Below are 20,090 nucleotides of genomic sequence, written 5' to 3' on the forward strand. Positions count from 1 at the left end.
TACAATGCTTTGGGAAGTATTGCCATTTTGACAATGTTAATTCTCCCGATCCATGAGCAAAAGATATCTTTCCATTTTCTCATGTCCTCTTTTATTTCCTGAAGTAGCGTCTTGTAGTTTTCTTTGTACAGGTCCTTTACTTCCCTGGTTAAGCTGATTCTTAGCTTCTTGATTTTATGGGGCACAATTGTGAACGGGATTGTTTTTTTCATGTCACTTTCTTCTCTCTCACTGTTTGCGTATAGGAAAGCCATGGACTTTTGGGTATTGATTTTATTGCCTGCAACTTTACTATACAAGTCTATTGTTTCTAGAAGTTTCTTGGTGTAGGTTATAAGGTTCTCTAAGTAGAGTATCATATCATCTGCGAATAGTGAGAGCTTGATTTATTCCTTTCCTACTTGAGTGCCCTTAATATCTTTTTCTTACCTAATCGCTATTGCAAGTACTTCCAGCACTGTATTGAACAGCAGTGGAGAGAGTGGGCATCCTTGTCTCATCCCTGATCTTAGAGGGAAGGCTCTCAGTTTTCCCCCATTGAGGATGATGCTTGCTGTAGGCTTGTGGTAGATACAACTAGCCCCTATTCTTAAGGGCTTTCTAAAGTTATCTCACATACCTTTTTGAAGCCTGGAGGTAGCGTGGGAGTATATAAGAATGTCTACACTAAGGGACCCTCTCGAAGGTTCCTTATTACACCCCATTCTGTACACTAGGGCTGGAGCGATAGCACAGCGGTAGGGCATTTGCCTTATAAGCGGCCAACATGGCCGACCCGAGTTCGATTCCTCCGTCCCTCTCGGAGAGCCCAGCAAGCTACCGAGAGTATCTCGCCTGCATGGCAGAGCCTGCCAAGCTACCCGTGACGTATTTGATATGCCAAACACAGTAACAACAAGTCTCATGATGGAGACGTTACTGGGCCCGCTAGAGCAACTTGATGAACAACGGGAGGACCATGACTGTGACTGTACACTAAGGAGGAGGCTGTCTGCTCTTTACAGCTATTGCACAGCAGTACCCAGGGGGCAGAGAACATGATCAGCTAATCAATTGATTAACTAACTGTTATTAAACCTACTATCTACAGCTAAAGTTATGGCTGCTACCTGGGTAAGGTTCCTCTGCTGACTTTGCTGATTCTTTAAGAATTTCATTTCTGGGGCTGGAGTGATAGCACAGTGCATTTGCCTTGCACACAGTCAGTCCATGTTTGATTCCCAGCATCCCATAGGGTCCCCCGAGCACTACCAGAAATAATTTCTGAGTGCAGAGCCAGGAATATCCTCTGTGCATTGCCAGGTGTGACCCAAAAAAAGGAAAAAAAAGAATTTCATTTCTGGGGCCAGAGCAGTGGGTAGGGCACTTGCATCACATGCAGCAGACCCAGCCTCAATCCTTGGCATTCCATATGGTCTCCTGTGCATAGCCAGAAGTAAATTCCATGTGCAGAGACAGTAGTAAGCCCCCAGCACCCACTAGGTATAATCCTTAATTTCCACAAAAAAGCAATTTTATTATCATCACCATCTACCTTCCAAAACCTTGTGTTCTATTTCAAATCCTGCCCACCTTCCAATCAAGATTAAAGTATTTTTGCATTCAAAATGTTTAAGAACACTCAAAGTAGTGTAATAATTTTGTCCAATTTTCGTACAACTAGAAATTTGTCAATATTCAACTTTCAGTGTTTCTATATTCTCTATTATAACTCATTAATATATTCTAATATGATTTCCCTAAACAAAATATTTGTTGTATGTACTTATATTCAATCTAAATAAAAATATTTGAAATAGTAGCATAGAAGTTCTAATGATTTTTATTTCTTATTGAAAAACTAATATATTATATTTGAGTAAATATTCAGGGAGCAGATTTAAAACCAACCATTTAATTAGATGGTTGAAAATATTAGAATTGGTGACCATATAGCAAATTAGAAAGCTACGGTTCACTAACAATCCTTATCTTTTCCACTATTTTGCTATTCCAGATAAAGGATGGTCCCCTCACCTCCAGGGTCCATAAGCGGAGGTGCCCATCTTCATGTGCAGTGACAAGGAGAGGTGGCCGAGTATCTAATCTGATGCCTTTAGGAATGTTATCATACCTTGATTGTTGATCTTCCACCATAACTGATCTGTGCTCATCTATGAAAAATCAGTTATCTATAATGGTGTTGGTAATACATAAAACTCCACATTATAATATAAAGGAGAGAATAGGAAAATTTTAAAAAACGCATTTTTTTTAAAAAATAGGGGTCATACTCAGGAGCGATAGCACAGCGGGTAGGGCATTTGCCTTGCACCCTGCCGACCCAGGTTCGATTCCTCTGCCCCTCTCAGAGTTCCTGGCAAACTATCGAGAGTATCTTGCCCCCATGGCAAAGCCTCGCAAGCTACCTGTGAAGTATTCGATATTCCAAACACAGTAACAAAAAGTCTCATTATTTATTGCGAGATGTTACTGGTGCCTGCTCGAGCAAATTGACGAACAATGGGAGGGCAGTGCTACAGTGCCACATACTCAGTGGTGCTGGAGTTTAGAGGGTCATTTGTAATTCTCTGTTAGAACATTTAGTATGCTTCTGACAGTGTTTAAAAACAGGCAGGACAATGCTTGACACAGGAGAACTTAGGGGATCACAACTAGAAGTACTCAGGTAGGTCATGTGGTGTTGGGATTATTTTAGGGCCTTACATATTCTAAGTATGTGTTCTAGCACTTGAGTTGTCTCCCTGATCCCCCAAAATATATGCTTCTCTCTACACTTCTGTTTTTGTTTTTGGCCCACAGCAATGGTGCTCAGGGTTTACTCCTGACCCCTTTGTTCAGGAATCACTTCAAGTTGGCTTGGGGGCCGTTTGGGGTGCTGGAGATTAAACCTAGTTGGGAGCATGTAAGAGAGGCACCTTACTCAATTTATTATCTTTCCAGCTTCTTCCTTACACTTTTTAACTCCAAACACCTCCAATCAAGGCAGAAAACATCAATAACAAAAACCTATGAGAAATGGGATTTTATAGCACTAGAAAACTTGAAGAATTTATTTTTTGATCTTATCACAAAACTTCCTCACTGGGGCTGGAGGGGACCATAGCACAACAGGGAGGGCATTTGCCTTACACGCTGCTAACCTGGGTTCGATCCCTGTCATTTCATATGGTCCCCTGAGTACTGTCAGGAGTGATTCCTGAGTGCAGAGCCAGGAGTCATCCCTGTGCATCACCAGGTGTGACCAAAAAGCCCCCCCCCAAAAAAATCTGCACTGTGCCTAACAAATAAAACTAGTTGTTTTAGTTATTAAGTACCAATATATATCTTACACATAGATTATTAGTACCTTTTGTATGTAAAATTATACATAAAAATTGCCAAAAGAATAACATCTAGAATAAGTTCTAGGAAAATGGATTAAAGACTAAGCAGCTGAGTAGTATTTAACTTTTTTAAAAAAAAATTGACTATTTTATTAGTGTGTGTGTGTGTGTGTGTGTGTGTGTGTGTGTGTGTGTGTGTTGGGGCTATGCCTATTGGCAGCCTTCAGGTGTTTTTCCTAGCTCTGTACTCAAGAGTGAATCCTGGTGGTACTCAGGATATCTTATGTGCTACTGGGATTCAGGACAGCACAGCTGCAAGGAAGGCAAGTGTGTGTTTTTTTTTTAATTTTATTGAATCACCGTGAGATATACGCTTTCATATTTGGGTTACAATTACACAATGATCAAACACCCATCCCTCCAGTTAAAGTCTCAATTGCAAAGAAATTTTTTATCTTAAAAAGAAACATAATTGACATACATTATTATTCTTGTTTCAGATTATTATGCAGCATAATAATTTTACACTTATATACATTGCAAAAAATCACCATAATATGTATATTTAACACCTAAAATTATTTTATTGTAAAGAAGAGATGATTTTACACTGACCTTTAACCTCACTGTCAGGTACACTCTGTTTACTTCCCTGAATGGTGGGAGAAAAAGAGAAAACATTTCTGTGACATTGTAAAAAAAAGTGAATGAGCATATTTTTTCAGATAATTAAATTTAAATTTCTAAAATAAATTTCAGGGTTTTTTTGCCTTTTTGGGTCACGCCTAGTGATACACAGGCTTTGCACTCAGGAATTATTTCTGGCGGTGCTTGGGGGACCATATGGAATGCTGGATATCAAGCTCTGGTCAGCCTCATGCAAGGCAAACTCCCTACCTTCTGTATTATCATTCCAGTCCATAAGCAAAAATTTTAAAGTTATATTTTAGTTTTTGAAAAAATTATTACAGAGATTTTTCATTTTTTGGGAGGGGGGTCACACCCGGCGATGCACAGAGGTTACTTCTGGCTCTTCACTCAGGAATTATTCCTGGCAGTGCTCGGGGGACCATATGGGATGCTGGGAATTGAACCCAGGTCAGCCGCATGCAAGGCAAATACCCTACCCGTTGTGCTATCGCTCCAGCCCTGAGATTTTCATTTTGAGGAGTAATGTGTCTGTAACAAATTTTCCTATTGTCTGAGACATAGAATATTAGTAAGAATAACTTAAAGTCATATTTTTAAGTATACATGCTCTCCAATTCTAATAACACCCATACAAATTAGTTTTTCATTCCCTTTTTAAGGATGACAAAACAGAAACTTATTAAGTAGCATGTCTAAAGTTAGTCAGATAATAAATGGAGGTCTTGTATTTAAGTTATATAAAAGTTATATAAGTCTAACTTTTGCACTTTCAAAGTTTTTTCACAGCATATTCTTCCATTTTCTTGCTTACTTTGCTGCTTTGTGGACCCTTACTAGATTCACAGTGGGATGAAGAGCATATAGATTCCTGACTTGCTCTCCTGCAAGAGGAAGAAAACCCATGGAGGAAAAGTTAATACATTATAGTACATAAACTATTACATAAAAGTTAAATATATTGTGATTGTGCTCAAAGGGTCTGTTTATCTTATTTAGTTGATTTCAGCTGGTATTTTTTAAATGAAACAAATCATGCCCTCTACTACTGCAACAGATTAAAAAGATTCTGCACAGTAAATTAAATTCAAGTTATAGTAAAAAGATACCCTTCTGAATGTGTTAAATTTTTTCATGCAATATATCAGATAAAGGGATAACATACAAGATCCATAAATCACTCATAAAACTCAATAAAAAAGATCCAATACTATCTATCACAAATGGGGAGGGAAGATGAACAGACACTTTAACCAAAAACGACATATAGATAGTCAGCAGGAATATGAAAAAATACTCATCATCATTCATAATTAGAGCAATACAAGTCAAAGAAACAATGAGATAGAATTTCATGTTAGTGAGAATGACACACATTAAAAAGTCTGACGCAGTGTGCTGGCGGGGTTGTGGTTTAAAAGGAACCCCTATCCACTATTCACTGTTGGTGGGAATCTTGGCTTTTTCAGCTTTATAAAAGTAATATGGAGACACACACATACACACACACACAAGGAATAGGACTCCCATACAACCTGGTGGTAGAGCTACTTGGATTATATCTAATCCAAAGGCTATGTATTGTGTATATACACACTTATGTCTATTGAAGCACTTAGTACAATAGCCAAGATACAGAAACAAATTCAAATGGTCAAGAAGTTGTGATACAGACACATAATGGAATACTATGCAGGTCTAAGAGAGGACAAAAACATGCAGTTTGTAGTGACATGTATAGAACAGGAGGATATGATGCTGAAAGAAGTCAGCAGAAGGAAATGGATAACACAGAGTGATCACTCTCATATGAGGAACTTAAAGATACACAACAAGGTAGCAACAAAGGGTCAAAGGTATTAAGTAAGAACTGATCCACAAAATTGAATTTAGTGAGGGAGCATTAAGAGGAATCCTTAGGGGAGGGAGTTGGGAATACTAGTGATGGGTTTGGTGTTGGAATTATGTACACAGGAATAATACTATGAATCACAGTACCTCAATAAACAAAATAGCACAGCAGTAGGGCGTTTGCCTTGCACGCAGCCAACATGGCTGACCCGAGTTAAAATTAAAATCAATAAAACCCCATCACAAAGTTATATAATCACCACATCTGTACTAAAGTCATGGCATCAAAACCTAATTATTTAGGCATAGCTGGGTTGGCTACAACTTACATAGACCACCAATTCCCATCTTTCACAACATCCTTTGTATTAATAAGTTTGCTTGCTTTGTTACTTTAAAGACACAACAACAACAAAAAATTGTACCCTCTGTTTTGCATAACAAATGTTCATTTATCTGGTGTTGTAAACTTTGGTGAGTTGAAGGCAATAATATTTATAGCTGCCTGGGTATGTAAAGATAGTACCTCTGGTAAGGCATTTTCTTGCATACTAATGAGTATTCAATCCATAGCACTGCATGTGGCCCCCTGAGTCCTGTGAGGAGTGATACCTGACTCAGAATTAGGAAGCACAATTGAGTGTGCCCTTAAAACAAAAAAAAAAATGAAAAAAATTATTGCTGCCTGGATCTTGGTATAAAAAAGATCTGCCCTAAGACTATAAATAGAGATAATGACACTAAAATGGTTGGGGAGTCTGATGGCAATGGGGTACTTTAAAACCTTGGCAAACTTTTTTTGGCTCATCTTATAGTAATACATAATATTGTATTAGTTTTAGGTACACAACATATTGATTTGATATTTGTATATAATTTAAAAAAATGTCACCTCATGAGGGAAACTGTGTCTATCGGGACGAAATATTAACTTATAACCTAAACTATCACAATGTTAACACTTTTAAAAGTCACAGAAGGTATGAGCCGGGGGACTGGGGGCGACTAAAACCTCATGGGAAGGGGGGCGTTTCGGTCCGCCCTTCACGCCCTACCGAGACCACCAGTTGCCCCCCACTAGCGGCTCTCCAGCACGGCCACGGCTCCAGAGCGCAGAAACCAGTTTCTTAACTATCTGACTTTCAGTAGAAATACTTCCAGGGTCAATAAGTAAAATAGCAGAAATCCAAAACCAACATATAATTCTTGAACCCAGCTGTAGAAAGCAAATCACTTCACAATGCTTTGTCAGCATGTCTGATTCGGGGGGGGGGGGGGGCAGTAAACTCTAAATAATAGTGGTGAATCTTTTATTGAAACAATGAATCTAATCAAAGCAGATAGAGTGTTAACTAGAATTCATCTGCCCCGCAGGGACTGGGAGGGGTGGGGGGTGGGGCTTTATTGGGGTTCTTCATGGTAAAAAATAAGTTTTGGTAAAGGGAAATGTGCTTGATATTTGCATGACTGAGACCTAAACCTGAAAGCTTTGTAACCTTTCCCATGGTGATTCAATAAATAAATAAATTAAAAAAATAAATAAATAAAAGTCACCATAGTATAGTTAAAGGGTATTACCAAATAACTTCTCCAGAATGGAAATAGGCAAGTAAAGAAACATTGATACAAACAAGTAAGATATGTGTTAAAGGGAGAAAATGGACTTGAAGAGCAAGCCTTATTCTACTAAGGCTTCTACAGTACAGTTTCCAGTTCTGGCTTGGTTGTACTGTTGTGCTCTGGTGCAATGGATTGAGAAATAGGGTAGGACATACATATGTAGAAGTTCTCACGATAGTCACAGCATAAGAAAATCTGAAGTTAAGGAGTAGAGAAGAAATTGTATTCTGGATCACCATTAGGAGACTTAGAAACCTCACAGAAACTTTTGATAACTTCTTATTGTCTATTAGTTAAAAATAAAGTCTCTCACCCGCCTTAGTATAATGTTTTTCAATATATATTAAAAAATCTCCTACATTTTCAAAAATAGATTGATTGCTCTGAAAATATGTCAAAAAAGTCTATTGTCATATAATGTTTTATATTCACTTTGCTTTCTCTCTATATATGTGCGTGTGTATGTCTATTACATCTGCTTCATGCCATTGCATATGAAATGAGATTTTGGCCACAAGTCTGGTCAAGTGAATATTTTCTATTTATCCTACTTAAAATTTTTTAATAGAATCACCATGATTAGAAGATTACAAGGATATTTATGATTGAGTTCCAGGCATATATTGTTCCAACACCAATCCCTTCACCAGAGCCCATTATCCTTCACCAATGTCCCCAGTTTCCCTCATTCCTCTCCTTGTTTCTGTGATGGCAGTTTCCCCTTTCCCCATTGTCCTAGTGTTCTCTTCCTTAACTTATCCTCCAACCCCTCCCCCAATGGCAAGCTTCCTCCTCCAACCCCCCCCCCCCCCATGGCAAGCTTCCTACTTAATTCTCCTGCTCTTTGTTTCTATTGCCATAGGGCATTTGATATTTCCCTATGAAGTAAATGCCATGCACAAAAGTCAAATCAAAATTGATTAAAGACCTAAATATAAGACCTGAATATGAAAGTTACACTGCAGAAAATCACTGTCACTGTCACTGTCCTCCTGTTGTTCATCGATTTGCTCAAGCGGGCCCAGTAACATCTCCATTGTGACACTTATTACTGTGTTTGGCATATCAAATACATCATGGGTAGCTTTCCAGGCTTTGCTGGACAGGCAAGATACTCTCGGTAGCTTGCTGGGCTCTTCGAGAAGGATGGAGAAATCAAACGGGTTGGCCATATTGGCTGCATGCAAGGCAAACACCCTACCACTGTGCTATCGCTCCAGCCCCATTGCAGAAAATAGGCCATGATATTGAAGTTACATGAGTCTTTGGGGATAAAATGACACTGGGAGAAATTATTTGTCCACCACTCATCTGACAAAGGATTATTATCTAAGTTATATAAAGCACTGGTAGAACCCTATAAGAAAAAAACATCCAACCTATCAAAAAAAGTGAGAAGAGATAACAGTAACTTCTTTAAGGATGAAATACAAATATCCAAAAAGACATGATAAATGCTCTAACTAACTAATAATCAGGGAAATGCAAATAAACGCAAAGAGATATCACTTCACTCACAATGAGACTCATCAAGAAGAATAAAAATAACCAGTTTTGGCGAGGATGTGTGGCTAGAGAAGGGACCCTCATTCACTGATGGTGACAATGTTTACTGGTCCAGCCTGGTTGGAAGAAAATATTTTGAGAAGAGAGTCCTCAAAAATACTAAGAATTGATTTTCCATATGACCCAGCAATTCCTTTCTTGGGAATATACCCCAAGAGCCCAAAAGCATAATGCAGAAAAGACTTATGCATTCCTATATTCATTGCAATACTATTTCTGCTACTTTTAAAAGAAAGTTATGAAGTTGACATTGTAAGAGAAATTGATTCTTGCACAGAAAATTCGGTCCTTGGGAATCACCTATGTAAAAAGACAGTAACAAGAAATAGAGTTGAAACTAAGAGGTTAACTCAAATAAGGTTGTCTCCTATTTGTAATTTCCTAAGGATATGGGTAGATTACTCTTTGTATATCTCGCATCAGTCCCATGTAGTAGTTCTTAAACAGTAATTTATGACTTACTTTGTACACTCAGTACTACGAAACAGGAACAATATATCATTAACTCTAAAGCATTTGGGATCCATGTCGGGTGCCATGGTAAAGCAGTCTTCTGGTCTATACCTTGAAATAATAATACATTTATGTCATAAAAATGAATAAATTATGTACTGATGCTATATATAGTTATCATGAGGAGCTAATAAATTTTGGGAATGTTGCTATCACTGAACAAGAAGAGAAAAATCAGCATTGTAAGTAAGGAACATATTTTTCCTTAATAAGATTCAGTATAATAAAATGATCATTTAGTGTCTTTTAAGTAATTGGTTTAATTTTCTTATCCATTAATCAGAAGGTGGGTTTATATAGCACTGTTGTACTGTCCTCCCATTGTTCATTGATTTGCTTGAGCGGACACCAGTAACGTCTCAACAAATTGTGAGATTTGTTGTTACTGTTTTTGGCACATCAAATACGTCATGAGGAGTTTGCCAGGCTTTGCTGTAACTTGCTGGGCTCTCCGAGAGGGGCAGAGGAATCGAACCCGAGTCAGCTGCATGCAAGGCAAACGTGTGCAAGCCTTACCCGCTGTGCTATCACTCCAGCCCAGGTTGACATAGCCTCCAGAATATTTTGTACAGTATAAAGAATTTAAGGGACCAGAGAGATAAGGGTTAAAGAGTCCGTGTTTTGTGCAGCCAAGCCTGGTTCTTTACCTGTAACCTGGACCCTCATTCAGTTCTAAAGTTCTTTGAACTACCACTTTTTGGAGTACTTGGTATATTGCAATCTTTTATGGCTCTCCAGGTTGCACATTTGAATGCTTACATTATGGTGTCACTACCACAGATAGTTACTGGAATCTTTTAAAATTTTTGCATGAAATAGAAGTAAAATATATTGAAAAAGGAGAAAGGAGCATCTCTATTTCATCAAAATATCTGTACATTGCAATACTATAAGAATTATGACCTGGCAATTAATATCTGCAGATACATTTTCATAGCTTATATCTTTTTGGTCAAGCGAGCATTTTTAAGCTTTTATTAGTGACTAGATTGTTTTTCTAGTTGTTTGTCTAAGAATAGTCTTGGAAGACAGTTTCATACGTCATATTGCATTTATTATCATAAAGAAATGTTATTTGTAACCACAATTTGTGAGTGAACTAACATGAAATTTTATAATCTATCTAGATATAATGGACAAGTGTGATGATCTAAATTCAATTACAATATATTGAAACCTATTTTATTGGAATGGAAGCATAAAACAAACTAAAACACATTGTTGTACATGATGATTAGAGTCTGTTCTTATTTCTACCAATTAATAGTTATATGAACTTTGAGAACAGACTGTCTGAGTTCATCATGTCAACCAAAACCTTCCATGGTAACTCACAATTCCAAAAGGCTGAATCTAAACGTTGGACATGGGAGTCTCCCGATGGACGGTTCCACAATGAAATAGACCACATCATATTCAATCGGCGGTTTTGCCTAACCGATGTTGCTGTTGTCCCAAAATTCCAAACGGGATCAGACCACCGTCTTCTTCGTGCAAAATTCTACCTCACAGAACGAGGAGAAAAGAATGCAAGGTTTAAGAAGAAGACTCCCAGAACAACCACCAACTGGGAACTCTTTGGCTCTGTTGCAGCAACATGGGAAGATGCCGTCATTGACAACATTGATGAGGAATACGATCGAATGATTCAGCACCTCCATGATTGTGCAAGGAATGCCAAGAGAGAGATAACCACAAAAAACCGTCTTTCTTCGAACACTCTTGAACTTATTCGCAAACGTGGCATGGCACGTGCCTCAGGCAACCACAAGCAAACGTCCGAACTGGCAAAACAGTGCAGAAAAGCCATCAAGGATGACCTCAAAAACAGGAGAGCAGCAGTACTGGTAGATGCAGCAGAAGCTGGGAAAAACATTCGTAATGCCCGCCTGTCCTTCAACAACTACAAAACCAAGATGACTGCCCTCCGACATCATGATGGATCTATCACATCTTCCAGAAGGGCAATGGAGAAGATTATTCATGACTTCTACTCAGATCTCTTTAATAGCCACATCCACTTGCCCACATACCACATACCACATGATGGATATGTCGTTCCCAATGTTCTCCCTTCCGAAATCCAACATGCCATCTCGTCGGTAAAGAAACAAAAAGCACCTGGCCCAGACAAGATCAGACCTGAACACCTGAAGAACTTACCATCAGTACTCATCAATACATTAGCTCGACTCTTCACACGCTACCTGTCTGAATGCAAGGTTCCATCCCAATGGAAAACCAGCAAGACTGTACTACTATACAAGAAAGGAGACATCCACGACATTGGCAACTATCGCCCAATCTGCCTATTGTCTGTCATCTACAAACTATTCACTCGAGTCATCCTGAATAGGATTAGCAGAACACTAGATGAAGGACAACCATGTGAACAAGCTGGATTCCGAAAAGGATTCAGTACCATTGACCATATCCACACAATAACCAAGCTCATTGAGGTATCTCGAGAGTTCAAGATGCCGCTCTGTCTAACGTTCATTGATTTAAAGAAGGCCTTTGTTGAGACGGAAGCGGTCATGGAAGCCCTAGCCAATCAGGGCGTACAAACTCAATACATCAGGATCCTTCGTGAGCTCTATTGCGGATTCACTACCAAGATCTCACCATTCTACAAAGAAGTAATCATCCATATCAAGAGAGGGGTTCGGCAGGGTGATACCATTTCACCAAAACTCTTCAGTGCCACCCTCGAGAACATCATGCGACGACTAGAATGGGAAAACATGGGAGTGAAGATAGATGGTCGGCAACTACACCACCTCCGCTTTGCTGATGACATCGTTCTAATTACACCAAACATCAGCCAAGCGGCACAAATGCTTGCGGACTTTGACCGTGAGTGTGGAAAGGTCGGACTACAGCTGAATCTTACGAAGACAATGTTTATGAGAAACAGCCTTGTTCCTGATGCTCCATTCGCTCTCAACGGAACCACCATCTCCGAATGCAACAGTTATATATACTTAGGTTGAGAAATCAACATGATGAATGACCTGGCACCTGAGTTACGCAGGAGGAAGAGAGCGGCTTGGAATGCCTTCAAGAGCATTGAAGAAATAACTAAAAGGACAAAGAACCTCCAGCTACGAGCACATCTCTTTGATTCCACTATTCTTCCTGCATTAACATATGCCTCAGAGACCTGGACCCTACGAAAACAGGATGAGAACACTATTCGGGTCTCTCAAAGAGGAATCGAAAGAACTATGCTTGGAATATCACGATTCACTCAAATGAGAGATAGAATCCGGAGTTCTGATCTTCGTCAACACTCAAGAATCAGGGACGCTGTCTCATTTGCCAAGACATCAAAAATCAGATGGGCTGGACATGTAATGAGGTTTACAGACAACCGCTGGACTAGAGCCATTACTGATTGGATTCCACGAGACATCAAAAGATCACGTGGACGCCCACCTATAAGATGGTCAGACTTCTTCGTCAAGACCCTAAATGATCGGTTTGAGGCTCTACATGTTCCTAAAATGAACAGATACCATTGGGCTACGCTAGCACGCAACCGGGATGAATGGAGACGTTACTGGCACCCGCTCGAATAAATCGATGAATAACGGGGATTAAGTGATTAAGTGATAAGTGATGAACTTTGAGAAAAATTTTCCCTCACCTTCATTATTCTTATCTCTAAAAAGCATATTAATACCAATTACAGTAATAAGACAGTTAGTTTACTTCATATAGTAAAGGTAAGGTAAAGGCCCTCCCGTTGATCGTCGATTTGCTCGAGTGGGCCCAGTAACTTCTCCATTGGAGACTTTGTTGTTACTGTGTCTGGCATATCGAATACTCTCGGTAGCTTGCCGGGCTCTCCGAGAGGGGTGGAGGAATATATTCAGTGTAATAGTAAAAATGAATAAATACTCATTATTATATTTATAATATAATTAAGCATAATTATTATATTAAATATATGGAGTGATAGCACAGTAGGTAGGGTGTTTGCCTTCCACATGGCTGACCCAGCTTCAATTCCTTTGTCCCTCTCAGGGAGCAGGGCAAGCTACCGAGAGTATCCTGCCCACATGGTAGAGCCTGACATGCTCCCTGTGGTGAGTTCCATATGTCAAAAATAGTAACAACATGTCTCACAATGGAGATGTTACTGGTGCCCGCTCAAGCAAATCCATGAACAACTGAAGGACAGTGCTACAGTGTTACAGTGCTATGGTTCTTCAAGTATCATTAGCCAGCTTGTCCAAGAATCACTAAAAGAGGATCCCTTGGAACCACCCTCCCAAATAAATTAAGAATTAAAAAATATTTTTTATGAAATCTAAATTTGGTCATATGTTTTAAGAATAATTGGAATGGCTAATTTGAATAAAACATGGCTACTCTTTGAATAAGTGGAATGGCTAATTTGAATAAAATATGGCTATCACCTTGAGGGAACTGATAATTGAGGATAAAGCTAGTATTTCAGTGGTTATCATATTCTTGGTATGGAAAGGTGTGGAAAAGTGTGGAAAGGTTGGTCTACAGCTGGAAAAGGTGTGGAAAGGTGTGGAAAGGTAGGACTACAGCTGAATCTCACGAAGACAATGTTTATGAGAAACAGCTTCATTCCTGACGCTCCATTTGCTTTCAACGGAATGACAATCTTCGAATGCAACAGTTATGTGTACCTACGTCGAGAAGTCAACATGACAAATGACCTGGCACCTGAGTTGTGCAGGAGGAAGAGAGCGGCTTGGAATGCCTTCAAAGCGTCGAAGAAATAGCATCAAAGAAATAGCTAAGAGGACAAAGAACCTCCGGCTCTGGGCACATCTCTTCTATTCCACTGTTCTTCCTGCATTAACATATGCCTCAGAGACCTGGGCCCTACACAAACATGATGAGAACGCTATTCGTGTCTCCCAAAGAGGAATCGAGAGAGCTATCATGTTTCACTCAAATGAGAGAAAGAATCCGAAGTTCCGTCCTCTGTCGACGATCAAGAATCAGGGACGCTGTCTCGTTTGCCAACACGTCGAAAATCAGATGGGCTGGACACGTAATGAAATTTGGAGACGGTCACTGGACTAGAGCGGTTACCAACTGGATTCCACAGGATGTAAAAAGACCGTGTGGCTGCCCACCTACCAGACGGTCAGACTTCTTCATTAAGATCCTGAACGATCGGTTTGAGGTTCTTCATGTTCCTAGAATGAACAGACGCCATTGGGCTACACTAACACGCGACAGGGACAAATGGAGACATTACTGGTGCCCACTAGAGCAGATCGATGATTAACGGGAAGTCAAGTGATCAAGTGATCATATTCTTGCTGCTTGAATTCCCCATAATAAATATTAGAACTGACTTGAGTTTTAGAACCTTTAAAGCTAGACCTAAACTCTGTGCTAAATCATATCCTCTACAAAATATCTAAGAATTATAAATTAATTTATAAAATTAAAATCAGGAGCCCCACCCTACCCTGCCCTGTCTGATTCCACCAACCACCAGAGACTCAGGGATTGGATTGCGCACAGAAGACCCACCCTACCCCTATCAGTACCAGATAAATACCTCACCGGCAGACCTCCACTACCTCCACTATCTCCACTACCCAGCTGCCGCCTCGCTCCAGGACGCTTTCCAGACCTGCACAAGACACTAAATACCCATCTTCCAGAATTGCTGCACCATATTTGATAGGATTCAAATATGGTTTGAACCATGGTAACACCTACAAGGGCGATTAGAGGCCGCCCCAAAAGCCTCTATTCCTCTCGGAGAGCCTGGCAAGCTACCGAGAGTATTCTGCCAGCACGGCAGAGCCTTGCAAGCTATCCGTTGTGTATTCGATATGCCAAAACCAGTAATTACAATGGGTCTCATTCTCATTCCCCTGACCCTGAAGGCGTAACCAGTAATATAAATTGTGTATAATCTTATATGACAGATGCAATATTTAAGATTTAGTATTGCCAGTTCTGATTTGGGATTTGCATGCACCTAACTCCACCCTTATCCACTTGGCAGTATGCTTGCTCGAGCGGGCCCAGTAACGTCTCCATTGGAGACTTTGGTGTTACTGTGCTTGGCATATCGAATACTCTCGGTAGCTTGCCGGGCTCTCCGAGAGGGGCGGAGGAATCGAACTCGGGTCAGCCATGTTGGCCGCGTGTAAGGCGAACGCCCTACCGCTGTGCTATCGCTCGCTCCTCAATCCATTTAAATTGAAAAGATGACTGCTTTTCCCAGGAGAGCTCTTTTCTCTTTAGGCTGTGGCATCAGGACTAAGGTCTTTGCCCTTTTAGTCTATCTGTTTACACAAATTACCACTACTAGTGAGAATTGCATTAATAACAGGTAGAGGACTTGTGTAATGCATATTGATATTGTTATCAAATTAACAAGCATATGATTTTTGAGAAGTTTAAAGGAACATATTGAGAAAAAAGCAAAAGGATTATAGAAATTACAGGGTTGGGCCACGGAAGGGCAGGGCTGAAATGCGAAAAAAGGACCAGAAGAAACAGCTATGTTCCTGAAGATTCAAAGAATATATTGAAGGTTCAGTCAAGAATGGACCATTTCCTCTCAAAAGCAAGTTAAAAGTTTCATGGTTATGCTTGAAAAAGACATGAAATACAAGTATACTAGTGTTTGTAAGGTGTTGTGATGAGATAGCAGAGATGTTTTTCACATTTTCTTTTCCCTTGTGCTTCCTACTCTCTTCTCCTCTACTTTTAACCTCATTTTTCTTCCCTCAAATGTACATAGAGACTCCTTTTTTCCTTAGTAACTGTAAGGTTCTTGAATAAATTATCCTTCAAAGTATATTTCAAACACCCTTGTTATAGGATATTTATTTATCACCCTCATTTATAGCCCAGTTTTGCAACTGTGGAGAGTTTATTAATTACAATTCACTCATACCAAATAATACAGTGTTATGCTAGTTTTTTAATAATCATTGTTTATAACATATTTATAAATGCCTACTTTAATGCTTGGTCCTCCAAACACTGACGAGAGTGAGCTCTGAGCATATTACCAGGTATTACCAGGATATTACCCTGAACACCTCTAAATGTGACCGCATCACCACACTACCCCCAGTAAAGAACATTTAGAAATGGATGGAATGGTGAAAGGAAAGTCTGATTCAGAACAAACCTAAGAGTTGCAGCCTTCATAAATTGAATGTATTTTGTGTGTGTGGGGCCTCTGTGTGTGTGGGGTGGGGGGTTAATTCAAAAGACATTCTCTAGAATGCCTTTTATCCTTTGACTATTTTGACTTAGTAGATGATAGCGTTACTGAAGTTATAGAACAATGAGATGTTTGGGGGGATAGATTGATATGAATTTTGTGGCAGATGGACTTGGTGATAATCAAGAAAGTAATTTCCAGAGGCTATTAGATATGTGTAGCTAAAGTTATGTATTTAGAGTTATTACTTAAGTATTTGTTGAGTTTATGAAGTTGGACAAGATTGAAAATGAAAAGCATGTACTAGAGCTGGGCTTCTGAATTTTTTTTGTCTCATGATGCCTTTTGCACCCTCAAAATGGAACATGGCCAAGTGCTTCCAGAAGAGCTTAAAATTCATTATATGTCTTATTTGGGAGGTTGGTGGCGGAATTTGCTCACCTGATAATGCTCAGGGATTACTCCGGGTTCTGAACTCAGGAATTGTTCCTGGCAGTGCTCAGGGGACCATAAGGGATCAAACCCATGTCAGTCAATTGCAAGGCAAATACCCTACCAGCAATGCTATTGTTCCAGCCCCACATGTCTGATTTTGAATTAATATTTGGGCATTGTGTGTTTATAAACCTTTTACTATTGCCAATTATTTTTATGACCCTTACATTCAGTTAAGAAACCACACATGGGTTGCTAGACTGAAATTCTAGGTCAAAGCACTTGGGAATACAAATACCTAAGGTTCACCTTATTCAAAACATTCTGGGATTTAGACACAGAACATGGACTCCTCATAAATATGACCTTCAGGAAAGCCTCCCTGAAAGTTATCAATATGTCCGCTTATTATTTGTTCAATAACTGTTAGTACTGGATGTTTCTTTGGCTCTTCTGTATACAACATTTGTATTGTTTAAGGAAATGACAACTTACAATTCTTTGACAGTATTTGTTACAAAATTCCATAAGATAATCGCACCACTGAAGGTGCCAGTAGCTATCAAATTATATCCTTCTACTTGTAATAAATCCATGCAGTTCACTTCCACACCAATGGCAGGATTCTGAGGAAGAAAGGAAACAGACTCACCAACTCATCAACCATTAAGAATATAGTATCTAACCACAGTACTAGCACTCTAGCACTGTTAGTAGCATTGTTATTCTGCTCTTAACTTACAAATATATAAATTATATCATTCATAAGTTATATAATGTAATTAAAATCATATAACATGAAATTTAGTAAAAGCATATCTTCTTTTGACATTAAAGTTATTGAATTAATTGACTTAATTAAAATGTAATCTTTGTCTCAGTCCTTGACTTCTTTTTACCATTATATTGCGATGTATATGCATGTGTGTGTGTATATATATGTACATATATATATATACATATACACATACATATACTTTCCAGTTGCATTTGGTTCTAACTCACTGTGCATCCAACTTTCATTTTAGGAGGAACTTCCAAATAGAGCTCATGGACGCCCTCCTGGAGAATCTCAGAAGACAATCAGGGCTTCAGTTTATCAGGCAAGCAGTTTATTGTGAGGCAAAGCTTTTTGCATTCTGAAGTGATAGAGATTTTACAGGTCCCTCCTCTTTCCCCAACTGTGTAGGAGACTCCAGGGTCACACTTGGTTTTCAGGAGACCTTGTGGTACTGGGAACTGAATAAGGGTCTAAGGGTCAGTTGAATATAAACCATGTGCCATAAACTTGATATTATCTCCCTGACACTTATTTCTGTTTTTATTAAACATAGAACTAAATGTGTTCCCAATGTCTGTAAAATTGGAAGAAGTTAACTACACTGACTTTATACTGGCATACATTTGGTTTTTGATATTTTTTTTGTTCCTTACCTGATGCAGTTATTGCATAGTCAGTCATTTTATATCTTTTTTTTCATTTTTTATAATTTTATTTATTGAATCACCATGAGAGCAATTACAAAGCTTTCGGGTCTAAGTCTCGGTCATACAATGAAACACCCATACCTTCACCAGTGCCCATTCTCCACTCCCAACAACCCCAGTATACCCCCCTCCCACACCCTCCCCCTACCTGTGAGGCAGATGATTTCCACATTACTCTCTCTCTCTACTTTGATCACATTCAATATTCTTGACACCAGACCCACCATTATTATTTGAGATTTTACCCCAACACTCAGATCTGCTGAAAAGGAAACAGTAGACAATTTGTTTTCTATTGCTGGTTATGAATAACATATGATGTTGCGTGGCTGCAGTAGTGGCCACTCGATTTTGAAATTCCGAAATTTTAACACTTAAAACTGGAGGAATTTCTGCCAAAACCTGCTGGATTCCAAGATTTGCTCCTGAGTCTCTGGGATCATGGCTGTTAAGCAGCTTGATCAGAAGCCAGAGAGGCTGTTCATGGGCAATGACTTGGGGTCTCGTTGGGGTGGGGAGGACAGGACCGGCTCCACCCCCATCCCGTGAGTCCCAACATGTTTCGTCACTGTGGGTCCAAGCCTGACTGTCCAATGGCCTCTGGAGGATGGTGGCCACCGAGCCACCAAGGGGGAGCAGGCGGAGGGACAGCACCCTTTCCCCCTGTGGGTGGCCTGGCGACAGTAACCTACTGTGGGGTCCAGACACATTTCTGCCAAAAGCCACTGTGTTTCAAGATTTGTTTTTGAGTCTCTTGGATCATGGCTGTTAAACAGCTTGATCAGGAGCCAGTGAGGCTGTTCGTGGGTGATGACTTGGGGTCTGGTTCGGATGGGGAGGACAGGACCGACTCCATCCCCATCCCGTGAGGCCCTGCGTGTTTCATAACTGTGGGCCCAAACCTGACTGTCCAGTGGCCTCTGGAGGATGGCGGCCACTGGGCCGCCAGGGGGAACAGGCCAAGGCACGAAACCTATTCCCACCTGGGTTGGCCCAGCACCGATAACCTACTGCAGGGACTGGACGCATTTCTGCCAAAAGCCACTGGGTTTTGAGATTTGTTTCTGTGTCTCTGGGATCATGGTCATTAAGCAGTTCAATCAGGAACCAGAGAGGCCATGACTCCAATTATATAGCTGAGCCGGAGGTAGTTTGTGGGTGTGTCTCCCACATACCTAACTTTTGGCCGTTTACTTTCTTGGTAAACTTTGCCCCAAGTTTTTGGGGTCTGGCCATAGGCACAGCAGCAATTTTGGGGTATCTGGAAGTCTAAAAGCACCATCAGGCTGCTGATGCACTTGCCTCACAGGTACAGATTGATCTGCTGGTGGCACCATACCCCCGAGTCATTTTATATCTTGATTTCAAAATCCTTTTAGTAAACAACAAAACCTACTTATAATTTAAAATAACATGAATGAAATTCAAATTGCAATTCTAAACTGACATAGTTC

General features: G+C 39.8%; 1 protein-coding gene across 1 annotated transcript in view; it reads right to left on the minus strand.

Annotated features, from left to right (window-relative positions):
* WDR64 (WD repeat domain 64) overlaps positions 1-20,090 on the minus strand; it is a 180,870-nt gene that overhangs the window by 73,997 nt on the left and 86,783 nt on the right. Inside the window, exons 18-22 of the mRNA XM_056106911.1 lie at positions 17,644-17,774; positions 9,474-9,575; positions 4,789-4,858; positions 3,942-3,978; positions 2,017-2,153 (exon numbers count right to left, since the gene is read on the minus strand). Of these exons, the coding sequence (XP_055962886.1) occupies positions 2,017-2,153; positions 3,942-3,978; positions 4,789-4,858; positions 9,474-9,575; positions 17,644-17,774 (477 nt within the window). The remainder of the gene's footprint in view (positions 1-2,016; positions 2,154-3,941; positions 3,979-4,788; positions 4,859-9,473; positions 9,576-17,643; positions 17,775-20,090) is intronic.

Source organism: Sorex fumeus, unplaced genomic scaffold, assembly GCF_029834395.1.
Source record: "Sorex fumeus unplaced genomic scaffold, SorFum_2.1 ptg000007l, whole genome shotgun sequence".
Classification (NCBI taxonomy): Eukaryota; Metazoa; Chordata; class Mammalia; order Eulipotyphla; family Soricidae; genus Sorex; species Sorex fumeus.